At 52.6% G+C, this 12704-nt stretch overlaps 4 protein-coding genes across 5 annotated transcripts; 3 read left to right on the forward strand and 1 right to left on the reverse strand.

Annotated features, from left to right (window-relative positions):
- Positions 1–3181: 3181 nt before the first annotated feature.
- On the forward strand, positions 3182–4087 carry PV07_08979 (phosphonopyruvate hydrolase; the record flags this gene model as incomplete). Its single annotated transcript, XM_016396197.1, has 1 exon — positions 3182–4087. The coding sequence occupies one exon, from the start codon at positions 3182–3184 to the stop codon at positions 4085–4087; it is 906 nt and encodes a 301-aa protein (XP_016246053.1).
- On the reverse strand, positions 4052–7653 carry PV07_08980 (the record flags this gene model as incomplete). 2 transcript variants are annotated; one of them, XM_016396198.1, is made up of 3 exons in its annotated part: positions 4052–4358; positions 4413–4873; positions 4936–7653. In XM_016396198.1, 2 exons carry the CDS (start codon positions 7402–7404, stop codon positions 4532–4534), a joined length of 2811 nt encoding a protein of 936 aa, XP_016246054.1. In that variant the 3' UTR covers positions 4052–4358; positions 4413–4531. The 2 variants fall into 2 exon arrangements, with proteins under 2 accessions (XP_016246054.1, XP_016246055.1); XM_016396199.1 differs by having other exon boundaries at positions 4052–4873; positions 4936–7404.
- A 642-nt stretch (positions 7654–8295) lies between these two features.
- Positions 8296–10155, forward strand: PV07_08981 (uncharacterized protein; the record flags this gene model as incomplete). Its single annotated transcript, XM_016396200.1, has 1 exon — positions 8296–10155. The coding sequence occupies one exon, from the start codon at positions 8296–8298 to the stop codon at positions 10153–10155; it is 1860 nt and encodes a 619-aa protein (XP_016246056.1).
- A 474-nt stretch (positions 10156–10629) lies between these two features.
- Positions 10630–11723, forward strand: PV07_08982 (uncharacterized protein; the record flags this gene model as incomplete). Its single annotated transcript, XM_016396201.1, has 5 exons — positions 10630–10939; positions 11015–11259; positions 11326–11374; positions 11442–11466; positions 11537–11723. 5 exons carry the CDS (start codon positions 10630–10632, stop codon positions 11721–11723), a joined length of 816 nt encoding a protein of 271 aa, XP_016246057.1.
- Positions 11724–12704: the final 981 nt, after the last annotated feature.

Below are 12704 nucleotides of genomic sequence, written 5' to 3' on the forward strand. Positions count from 1 at the left end.
ACTGGTCCGCGTCCCCTCCAACGCCACTTTTCCGCCTAACAGACCCTTTTCCCTCACCACCTAACCACATGTCGGCCCAGACCCGCGATTGCATCTTCTCTCTCCAAGAAGGCCGTGAGATTGCCAGTACTGAGGCACGAATACTGAAATTGTTGCACCCCGGATCCCCAAAGAAACCCGCGAGAAGCACTCGTTCTGTATGTTCTGGGCCTCTCTCCTAGTGCTCTAGGTTATTACTGAACCCAGTATTGTTTTGATCAGGTTCGCTCTGCCACGATGGCGCAGGCAACAGAGGGTGGTTCAGTGTATCTGAATAACCCAAGCGCGAACCAAAATACTGCCTCTCCAGGCATGGAAGGCGCTGATACTGAGATTTCCCAGGTCAAATCCGTGCATTTCGGTCGTTTCAACGACCGTATCCAGGCAGAAGTTCAAAATCTTCAGACTGGACTGTCGACCCTTGATGGAGCAATTAGTGAGTTGACCAGGCAATTCAGAAAATATAGAAAGATAGTTAGCACCGTTGGCGATCATTATGGGCAAGAAGAGGCCTTGATGAGACAGATTGATGAGCTCGAGATTGGGAAAAAGTCAATTTGGAAGGAAGCTCAGGATGATCGGGACTCATACTTCAAGCAAATAACTAAGTTGAAGGAGCAGCATGGCAAAGAAATTTATGACCTTGTAGAGAGGGCGAAGGCCGGTGACCTGAAGGAATCAGAATACAAGCAGAAAATTCAAGACCTAGCCCAGGAGCATGCCCGTGCCGAAAAGAAACGAGGCCAGGAGCTGGAGCAGAGAATACTGGAATTTGAGAAAGAATATCAACAGAAGAAGGAGCAAGTGGAAAAGGAAAACGCGAAGAAGATTGCGGACCTGGAGAATGAGCGGAAGGACTTGGAAGAGGCGAAGGCGAAACTCACCAAGGACTTGCATGACCGGACTTCCGAACGAGATCAAGAGAAGGATCTACGGATCATGTTACAAGAAAAGATGCAAAAGGACATGAAAGAGGTGGAAGGAGAGCTTGCTACCATAAAGAAACAATATCAACTGGAGCAGCGTCCCTTGGAATTCTAGTAAACTCCCCGCCCCCCCCCCCCCCCCATCCCCCAAGACCGAAATGACAGATGGTAAGAGATATGCTGACTTGTTGCGGCAGCACGGAGGAGTACAGAACGCTATTTGAACGCGTGCACGAAGTTGCCTTTGAACACCTGACAGATCTCCCAGAGAAAGCCTTACTGGTACGTGAAGCAGCCGTTGGGGGTATTGAGAGAGCCTTTGTGTTGACGGCCATTCTCCGCTGTGCAGAAACCCGTGGACACATCTGAGAAAGTGTCCCAAAGCAACCAAATCTTTGATCAAATCCCCATCGCCGATTCCGAGTGTTCGGCGATGCTGCGACGAGCTGCTGCCGAGCACATCATCATTCAGTTCATATGTGATGAACTATGGCACCCATTTTTCTCCGAGTATCTCGTGTCGAGCCACGTCAGCAACTCAGTGCTTCCGACGATGTATTCAGACATGACCGAAGCTGGAAGCGAATTTCAACATCGGTGGAAAGTGGCCACATTGAGGACGTTGGACAATCTCGACGAGGCGCATAAGGTGAACGGACAGCACGAGATTTGGAGGCTAGTTGACAAACAAATCATGGGGTCTCTGCGCCATCTTCTGAACGACCCCCAGGCGTTCCTCTCCGACTTGAGCCAAATCCTCGTCCAGGCTATAGAACTGGGAAAAGCTGCACAGCGCGATCAGACGAACATCGCCATTGGGAAGATTCCGTACCTGGGTGAACAAAATTCGGGGGAGTGGATCGAGTGGTTGGACGAGAGTTACGAGCCTGACTACGGGTCCGATGAATCTCCGTCCTCGCCAACTAGCACCATCACCACGGCTAGTTTGTCGGTCCGCACAGAGCCGTTGTTGACAAGGCCCAAGATTTCGCGTCAAGGGCCAGCTGACGGAAAGCCCGAGTTGATCATTCCAGGGCAAGCGATATTTCCCGAGCGAGGCATTTTCCGGGAGGGGGCTTTACGATGGCAGAAGATCCGCAATGCGTCGAGCGATATGGCTCGGGCGAGGAATGGTATTGGTCGACGACAAAGCACAAGCACGGTAGGGTTGGGGATGAATATGCAATCACCAATGCAGTCGTCCGGTGTCTGGGGGCGCCCGAGTTTGGTTGAGCAGCGAGAGTGATCCAGGAATGGAAGATCGTGATCGCTGGGTTGTCTAGGAACGAGGGGGATCTAGCGTGCCGTATTGCGGAGGATGCTCAGGTAAAAGTCGTTTATGTACCTAGCTAATTTGTCTTCAAGATACTGGTATAGCTCGGCACGCAAATGAAGATGTCTCTGTCTCTGTCCCTGAACCGTTGAATCCTAGCCTCGGTATTCATATGATAGGCACAGGCTTCCTATGTCTGCACGCCGAGAGTGTCCGCATCCGCACTTTGAAGCACAGCCCACGAGGGCAAGGCTGCTCGGCGATTCCATACTTTCCACTTGAGTACCGCTTCTTCTCCCTGGACTGGAGCTGTCATTATGTCTTCCTATGATGCCCCGGATCTCGTAGTCCTCCCTTCTCAACGTCCCAGGTTGTTGTGCCTTTGGTCTGCAAGATTGAAACGGCCTCGTCTGACATTGTATCATAAAGCCGTCTTTGCAAGGTACGAGACGGTCAAAGACTGGATAGACCCATCTACATCGGCAACAACTTAGCTCGGCCGTGAATGATAATATTTGGAAATGAAACTCCATAATTTCCCTGAAGAAGTAGGCCTTTAGTGGCATGCATGTGAGTTCAGACGGGATAAGTCTTCGTCAGAAATAAGTGGCACGCTGTGACATAGAATAGACGCCTTCTCGAAATCAAGCTAGTCATTCAATAGCGACGAGGTGACCACCAGATCAGACATAAATACTATTACTAACAAGGATTAAGGATACAGTTTCGGGGACCCAGACCAAAGGTGGGGGGAACTGTTCCCTCTCGGAAAGGTTGCTCTTTTGCACTCCTGTGGCGTGCTCGCCTACTTCTTTAAGCCAAGGATAAGTCGAGAGATATCTGAGATCTCACACACGTAGCGCCTTCTGTGTCGTGTTTGCGGGCGGGATATCACCGGCTTGGGTCTTCCAGCACATTCAATCTTTGGGAAGATTCTACAGAAATGGCTGGGAGGGTTAGGATTGAAGCTTTACGGGCAAAATTGAATGCAACGGGTGGCCGACCAGCAATCGCCATGGCGGCACACAATCCTTTGTCCGCCAAACTGGTCGCAGATGCCGCCGGGTTCGACGCCATCTGGGCCAGTGGGTTTGAGCTCTCGGCGTCCTATGCAGTACCCGACGCAAGCATCGTGTCACCAAGCGTCCATCTCGAAATGACCAGGGCGATGTGCGAAGTCCAAGACCTCCCTGTCATCGCCGACCTGGACACTGGATTCGGCAACGCCATCAATCTCGCGTACGCCGTCCCGAGGTACGAGGCGGCCGGGGTGGCCGGCATCGTGATTGAAGACAAGACATTTCCCAAAGACAGCAGCCTTCGAATTGACGGCCGACAATCTCTTGTGACCGTCGCGGAGTTTCAAGGAAAGATCGCTGCAGCCAAAGACTTGGGTTCCATGCTAGTCATTGCTCGGACGGAGGCTCTCATCGCCGGACTGGGACAAGAAGAAGCCCTAAAACGTGCTCAGGCTTATGCCGAAGCCGGGGCGGATGCCATCCTGATCCACAGCAAGCAGAAAACGCCCGACGAGATCCTGGACTTTTGTCGTGCCTGGCCGTACCAAGTGCCTTTGGTCATCGTGCCGACCAGTTATCCGCAGCTGTCTTTCGAAGAGATATATAGGCTCACCAATGGTAAGGTAGGCCTTGTCATATGTGGGAATCACAGCATCCGGGCCACAGTGGCGTCCCTGAAGCGCACATATGGGCAGATTTTGCAAGACGGCGGGATTGCTAGTGTAGAGAGGGACATTGCGCCTGTAGCAGACGTCTTCGCCTTGCAGGGGGATGCATCTATGAGGGAATTGGAGAGGAAGTACTTGTTGTCGGGTGGAAACCCGTGGTGAAATATATCCTATAGGAGGCTTTAGATTGCTTGGGTCTTGGTCCTCGTCAAATTGGGTTCCAGATGCGCCAAAATGGTCCAGATGAAGCTCATCAGATGGTGCAATAGCGGTCTCTTCCAAGGTCCTCGTGGGTATTAAGCTTTGACCACGCGTTGGTGGCACTTGTGCTCCATGTTCCGGGGGACATCTTGATACTGTCTAAGGACTTCGGTAATCGAGGGTTGAAGTTGAGACACTTCAATGCCAGGGTGGTCCGCATCAGGAACTGTGACTGTGCTCAAATCAGCAAGAGCCTTGTTAAGAACATGCCCGTCATCGGCCATACGTAGAGGTGTCTTCATTTGAACCAAGGCGTGGTCACTTTGTCAGCGAGAGGCTGGCAACCAGATCACATCTTGCGCAACACTTTCCACAATGTGAAGCTGAAACTGGTAGAGAACTTCCTCATTTCAAGAGCTGAGTCTGCCGCTCCAAGAATAAGATCTTGGGACGATCTCCCTCGACCGTCAACCTTTTGTCTGCAGCAGTAATGTCCAAGTTCAATGGTCCCGCCCGAAGCGTCCACTCTTTCCTGTCCGAGCACGCGCTCTTTGGAGCATACTCGTACCACTTGTGCTTTTGGTATGACTTCTCCAGAGTCCGTATCATCACTGTTTCCAACACACACCATGCACGTCTATAATAGTCGTCGTCGACGAGGCTGATGACAGCATTGCATTGTGCGAGTAATAGCGGGAGAGCTGTCACACCAGGCGTTGGGTCGTCTTGGTCGATGCAAGCATAGTCCTGTGAAAGTGTAAGTCTAGCTCACGGTGAGGGTGGATCATCTGTCAATGCTGCCTACGTACCAGCCAAATACACAGCCTGTCGGGATTCACTTCTGAATGGATTTTCAGAAAATCTTGCGTGGCATGGACCATACGATGGTATTGCGTATTCTCTGCGTCATCCGGAAGGGAAATATCTCCTTCATTATTGATCCATCTGTACGAGAAAAATATAATGAACTCGCTCGCAACTCTTTGAGGTGGATGAAGCTCTGACGACAAGTCGATTGCGACACCATCACAATACCTTGGGAGTCCACCGCAGCGAAGGAAGTCGGAATAACGCACACACTTCAGTGTGCCAAATCTTTGTTTCATGGCTTCTTGATCTCTCGCTGCGAGTGCAGCAGCGTACACGGTGCGAAGATTTTGCAAGGTGTCAGCACCCCCCTTTAAGAGAACTGGACGCATTTTGTCGTGGAAAAGTTCTCGATAGGTTTTTCGAAGCCTGGACTCATATTGGCGCTTGAGGATTTCCCCTTCAATGTCTCCTTTCAGAGTGAGACGGAGGCCTTCGAGGATGATCCCTTCCATAACAACGTCCATACCGAATACGGCATAATCCAATGCGGTATAACCGTACTCGTCGACTTGGTCCATGTCTACTCCAGCATTGACCAACTCTTGCAAGTACTTGCGATTTTCTTCAGAAGGTTCTTTGCACAGCGCAATAGCGGGCGTGCACGCATCCGATGCATTGAAGTGCTCCATCGCTGCTTTTGGCTGTCCGCCTCGGAGCAGCGCGCGTCCATAGAAGAAGTGCGACATGGCAATCACAGTAGGATCTTTCGGTTCGATTTTGATGATTTGCGATTCTTCCGCCACGGTTAAAGCTTCTTTCGTATTGCCCTTGGCGGTGTAGCAGAGCGATAGCCGGTTTAAGCCAACCGATTCCCATACTGAAGCATGTTTGAGCCTGCCAAATTTCTTTCTGGGGTCCATTTTCTCAGCACTCAGAGCCTTCTTAATTTGTCTTGCGCGGTCGACTCGTTCTTTGAGCTGTTCGATGGCAAGCTCGAGGAGTGCGTCGTCATGACGCTGCTCGAAAAGTTGATAGTTCGTCATACCAACATTTCCAATAGCGCGACACGCGGCGCGAAGATCTCCAATAGTCTTCGCAATCTCGTACTGGGTCTGAAATGCAGCTCTCGCTTCCAGCAGTTGACCCTGGAGACGAAATACGGTGCCTAACTCACCACTCGCCTTGACTCGATGGTGCGTGAGGCTCATCTCCTTGAGAGCTTCCTTCAAATGTTCTTTGGCCAGGTCATATCTTCCGAGGCACCTGTTCGTGAATCCTAGCTCTCCATGGACTAGGCGGGCGTAGTGAGATGCATTTGGAAAGCCGGCAATGGTGTCGCAAAGAGAGAGGGCGGTATTGAAAACACGCATGGCATCTTCCATTTCCGACCGTCGGGCGTGCCACTTGCCGTCATCGAACAATATGTGCCACAAGCGGATAGAATTTATGCTGGAAGCAAGCAATACCGGAGTGATGTCTGTTTGGCCAGAAGTTCGAGCTCGATTGTCGACGTCCTTGGGACCAAGGATACGTGCGTCGATCCCACATGCCGAGTGGGGTTTCAGTAAAAAGATACCGGCGTGCAATGAGTCTGATGCCACTTCCAGGGCATGCCATGTTCCTGGTTCGATGCTGTGACTCGTATCGAGTGTGTGGACTGATGAGTCTGTCCTGATCGCATGTACCAGTCGCCCTGTATTGCGAAGAATTGGACCGTCATGATTGTCCTTGTCTTGCTGACAGAGGTCGTCCACAAGCTGGAATTCGGCGTGAGTGGCGTGCGCGAGGTCTGTGACATTCTCGACCTCGAAAAAGCTACACTGTCCGTCGCCGGCGAGTATCCAACTCTGGACTAGAGCTTGGCAAGAATAGATGCAGAAATCTGGGTCTCGTTGGCTGTCAGGCAGCCAGATATGGAGTCTGAATAACTCGTCGTCCTCGCCCTCTTGTCCGGTCATGTTGCAGATGGGAACTATGAAGAATCCTTGTGCGCTATAAGAAAGAGTCGAAAGAGAACTGGTGAGTTGGGGACTGACCAGAGCATCATGTACAAAACCCCAGAGGATTGTCAGGTCGTCTCTGTTGATCGTCCTCGATTGTCGGAGGCTTTCTCGTAGAAAATAAACAACCAGCCCAAGATTGAGAAGGTGTGGCAAGTCTGCATTGTTCTCCGAGATGAATGGAGCCAACATATCGTGCCAACCAGAGAACCAACATTTCGCACCGTTCTGGATCTGGAAATCTTCTTCTACCGCTGATTTCGAAGAGCTGCAGCTGGAGGCAGTCTGAGACGACGGAGGTGACAAGCTGTGTCGGAATCTCTCCACAGCCTGCTGAGACAGTTCCATAGCAGCGCAAACGCCTAGAAGGATATCCAAAAGGGTGGACCATGTATCTTCGCGGCTAGATCGAGCAGCGACACCATCATTCTCAGAAAGAGCCGGACAGATTAATCTAGTCGTCTCCATGGTTCCTTCGGTGTTGATTGAGCTTGAGAAGAGATGGACCCGTGTTAACGGCGACGCCTAACGTTCCAACAGCAACGGCACTCTCCCCGCCTCAGGCTGTGAGGCGGTGAGGCTCTGAGGCTCTTGGCCTTTGAGGGTGTCCAATATTCCTCAAGTCGTGGGACCTTGCCTACCATGAGCTCTAGCAGCGACGAGGTATGTGGTATAATCTAGGCGGCGAAGTTTCAAATTATCTGATTCGAGGCCAACATTGTAGGGTTTTGGACGAGGAATGAACTTGTCCTGATGTCTGGTTAGGCGTTGCGATAAGTCCACATATAGGTTCACGTGATATCACGTGAATTTGCCTGCCCAGTCTGTGGCTGACAGTATGGGGTCAGACATATTTATGCCTTCTCGGCCTCGTCGACGCTTCACATGTCAATGCTAAGACTAGGCAAACGACGATATCGTCACCGATAATTGGAGTCATGCTGCCACGTCGTTGTCACTTCGACGGCAGTCTCTGACACTACCTGAGACGACAGTGAAGGGTGGTCAACGGCTATCTGAGGCGAATGTATGCCGACCGCGGGTTTTCTATGGCTGAATCCCGGTCTATCTGTCTAGAGCCTTTGTCCTGTTTCTGAGGTTTCTGCAAGGAACTGACAGCTGAAAACCATTACATTGAAAATTCCTTACTTCCGATAAGATGCGTGGATGCGAGAGCCACGCCAAACCCGATGTGTCGAGTGCGCTGTGCAACAACCAGGTTCCAGCGACCTCAGCCTCAGCCTCAGCCCCCTTCGCCCAGTTTTGCCTCGAACCCGTCACAGCCCAGATCTTGCGCTGAATGAAAATCTGCATCATCATACCTAAGCAATTCGAAATACGCCATCTCTGTCGAGAAACATGCGATTGCTTAACACGAAGACGCACCTCATCGAGAAGTTCGACGACCCCAGCGATGCTCCACGCTCAGGCTACGCCATATTATCCCATACGTGGATTCTCAAACCAGATAAGGAACTTGAGCTCGATGAAATACGCAGCGCCCCAACTGATGCTGCCAAAGCCAGTCTGGTTAAGGGGCATCCCAAAACCCGCGAGACGTGCAAACTCGCGCAAGCGCAGACACCGGTGCTTTCGCACGTATGGATAGACACCATCTGCATCGATCAGAACAGCAGTTCCGACAAAAGTGAGGCCATTAACGCTATGTACCGCTACTATCAGGACGCAAAGATGTGCTTCACGCACCTTTTTGACGTAGACGGCCGCGGCATGGCACTGACCGATCCCGATCCCAGAAAGCCTGATACGGATGACATGAAGGCTGTGCGAAAAGAATTCAGCGAAGCGAGATGGTTCAAGAGAGGCTGGACACTCCAAGAATTGCTCGCACCACCTCAGCTCTTCTTCTACGACAAGAACTGGAAACTCTTGGGATCTCGAAGTAGCCTATGCAATACTATCGCCGGCATAACTCGCATCGAGTTGAGAGTACTGCAAGATGCTCAACTGATGTGGGATTGTAGCATTGCTCAGCGCATGTCTTGGGCAGCTGGACGGAAGACGAGGAGACCGGAGGATAAAGCGTACTCGTTAATGGGCATATTTGGCGTGAATATGCCAATGATATATGGAGAAGGAGACCGTGCTTTCATTCGCTTGCAAGAAGAGATCATCAAGGTCTCGGATGACCACTCACTCTTTGCGTGGTCGATGTCGGGAGACCCAAATAACTCTGCGCTGTTGGCTCGCTCTCCAGACCCGTTTGAAGGCTGCACAAACATCACACGCCAACTACTTCACACGGGCAATTATCCATACTCGGTGACCAACAGAGGTATCTCGATGCAGCTGAGTTTGGCTCCCTTCATCCCAGACGTCTTCATAGCTCCCATCAATTGCATACGGCAACCCAAGCAACCGCCATCGGGCGGACAGCGGTCAAAACCGCTTCAACTGGGGCTGTTTCTGAAAAGGGACGTGGAAGATGACAAGTATATCAGAGTTGCTGTCGACGGGAATGACTTTTACGAATTTCCGCCAGGCGAGAGCTTACGGCCAAGGCGACTCTATGGAGGAATCGGCTTTTACAATGCAGATACGTCAGTGGACAGTCGAGGAGCGGTTTCCTTACATGTCCAACGGATCCCCAACCAACCCAATGTTGCTTCACCAGGAGCCGTCTTGATCAACGGCTTCAAGATTGGCCCAAACCTATGGAAAGGTTGTCAAGATCGCCCGTGGAAATCAGTCCCTGATTCCCAGTGGGACGCTACCACGCAGATCCTATCGTTCGCGCCGAGACATCTGCCGAGTCTAGAAGCAACCCTCAAAGTTTCGATTTTAAAGCATGGATTTGCTCGTTATCCCCGCCGGATCATGGTCTACTTCGATGAGAGTTACAATCTGATCTGTGATCTCAACACAGAAACTCTAACGTACTTTGACGCCTACAAGAAAAAGAAGGTCCAAAGTAAAGCCTTCAGTTCGGCGCGAGAGCCTCTTGATCTTGCCGGTGGGCGAACTCTGCATACCTACGGTGACTTTATGCGTCCAGAAGTTGACAGATTTGATGGCCTAGATGCTTATTTCCCGGCGTATATCGCCCGTAAGGAGAAAGGGTATCTTCACGTTATGTTGCAGCGTGAGCTTGTATCAGGAAGTGTTCAAGCTCAAGTGTGGGCAATCGAGGTTGAAGCTGTGCAGACCTTTGAAGACAATCCGTGGGCTGAGACAGGGTTTGATTTTTTGTTATTGTAAATGCCCTTCTCGATGATGGCTACCTCTGGCTCAATGGTGAATCACTTCTCGGTACCACTTCTCGCCAGACGGTGCCACTCATTGTCGACATTTGGCTCGGTGTAGTATACCTTGCTCGCTTGGTCAAGAGCCGCACCGACCCCGCAGGGATTTGTCCGCCATCTCCAACAGCATTACCGAAGTCCGGCTATAGACCTTGTGTCGAGTTCAGGTCAATCAATTGCTCCATGAGACAGATTGCTGCCTTCCATACAAGGAGTTGTTGATTCCCGTAAGAGACGAAAGTTCTACGCCAAGTCATAGAAGAGGTTGGTTGCTTTGGGATCGCTGCCTCTTAGTATACTTCAGGTTCTAGCAACCCTTTCGCCAATGATATCCAGGTCGACATCAACGTAATAAATACAAACCCGCGGCTTCGCATAACTCTCCGTCGGCATTCAATCGAAGAAGGGGAAATCCTGATACCCTACCAACATGTCTCACCAACGGCCCGAGCGATTCCTGCAGCGCAAGGTCGCCATCGTCACCGGCGCTGGATCTCTTAGGGACGGGATCGGCAACGGACGCGCCGCGGCGCTTCTGCTGGCCCAAGATGGCTGCTCAGTGGTGTGCGTGGACTTGAAGCACGGCCTGGCGCAGAGGACCGTCGAGATGATTGAAGCAGCGGGCGCTGGCGCCGGCGTGGCCGTGTCGGCGGACGTGACCAAGGAGGAGGAGTGCCGGAGGGTCGTGGCCCTGGCTGTGGAGAAGTATGGGCGTCTGGACATCCTGGTGAACAACGTCGGTAAGTCACGGGTGGTGTCTTCGAGGGGTCACAACATTCCGGTCCATTTCTCTGTGTTAAGCACTCTTTTTGCAGGCATCACCGGGCCCAAGGGCACCGCGACCGAAGTCGACTTGCCAGCCTTCTACAAGGCCATGGAGGTCAACGTCGGGAGCATGATCATGATGGCCAAATACGCCATTCCCGAGATGAAGAAGAACGAGGGCCAGTGCGCGGGGGCGATTGTCAACCTCGCCAGCGTGGCCGGTCTGCGCGGCGGCCATCCAGCCATATTCTATCCCACGTCCAAGGGATCCGTCGTCAACATGACCCGTGCCATGGTAGGTTGAAATCCTACCGCTGCAGCATCCACACCTGGTGAGAAGGGCTGATTGACGATCCCTTAGGCAACACACCATGGAAAAGATCGCGTCAGAGTGAACTGTGTCTGTCCAGGTGAGTTGATCTCATCGAGACTATACCAAATCGATTCCAGTCCGATTGACGCGTATGGCAACTCTAGGGATGGTCTACACTCCCATGATGTAGTAAGTCAAACCCACCCTCTACGACGAGGACTCTCTAGCCCGAAATTCTAACATGTGGAAACACACACAGCGGCGTCGAGGGTGGCATGTCCGACGCAGAGCGAAAGGCCCGCGCATCTCGCAGCATCCTCCGCACCGAGGGCAGCGGCTGGGACGTCGGCTCCGCGGTGCGTTTCCTGGCTTCGGATTGCTCTCGCTGGATCACAGGCAGGTTCCATCCCTCGCTGGGCGAAAGAAACAAGTCCATGCTGGCATAGTTCGTGACAGCGACACTGACGGCTCCCTACCAGGTGTAATGCTCCCTGTCGACGCAGGCGCCACGGCGGCTGTGGGACTGGGCATCCCGAGCCTCCACGATGCGTTTTTGGGAACGAGCGGTGCAAAGTTGTAGTCTACCGACACTCTGTCAGCGACGGTCCCGATCTATCCTTGTGCCGTGGTCTTGGATATGCTTGATGGTGGTGTATGTAATGGGAATAGTCTGGCAACGCAGGAAGTCAAGAGCAGACAGAATACACGATAGGTCCTCGAGACGAGGGAGCCACAACACGCTGATTTCTTATTTGGCTCTTGTCCCGCTCAAGAAATCCTGTCGACATGCAGAATCTCTAGATCTAGGACCACCTCCGCCGCGAACAAAGCTTCTACAAGATGTCTTGGCCGCGAAAGACGAGATAGGTGTCGAGAGGAGATCTCCTTCCCGGTCATGGATTCGAAGTACTGGTGATAGATACCTACACGACGCCCCCCAAAAGAGGCGGCTCTAGCTACCTGACTTGACCATCTATTTCTCCGCCATGCCGCTCTTGACACTGCCGGTGCTGGAAGTCATGCCGCCGTCAATGATCAGCTCCTGGCCGGTCATGTGGCGCGAGGCGACGTCGCTGGCGAGGAAGAGGATGGCGTTGGCGACGTCGGTGCTGGTGCCCATCTCGCCGGTCGGGACCTGGGCGTGGCGGGTGCGGACGAACTCGTCGTAGTTGCCGCCGTAGTAGTCGGCGATGCGGGCCACCAGGGGCGTGAAGATCAGGCCCGGCACCACGACGTTCATGCGCACGCCCTTGTCGGCGTAGTAGACGGCCGTGTGCTTCGTGAACATGTGCACGCCCGCCTTGGCCGCCGCGTACGCCGCCTGGGGTTTCCCGATGTACCGCAGCCCCGCGATGCTGCCGATGTTGATGACGGCGCCGGACCGCTGGGCCTCCATGACGGGCAGCACGAAGTGGCACATCATGTAG

Source organism: Cladophialophora immunda, assembly GCF_000835495.1.
Source record: "Cladophialophora immunda strain CBS 83496 unplaced genomic scaffold supercont1.5, whole genome shotgun sequence".
NCBI classification, from domain to species: Eukaryota; Fungi; Ascomycota; class Eurotiomycetes; order Chaetothyriales; family Herpotrichiellaceae; genus Cladophialophora; species Cladophialophora immunda.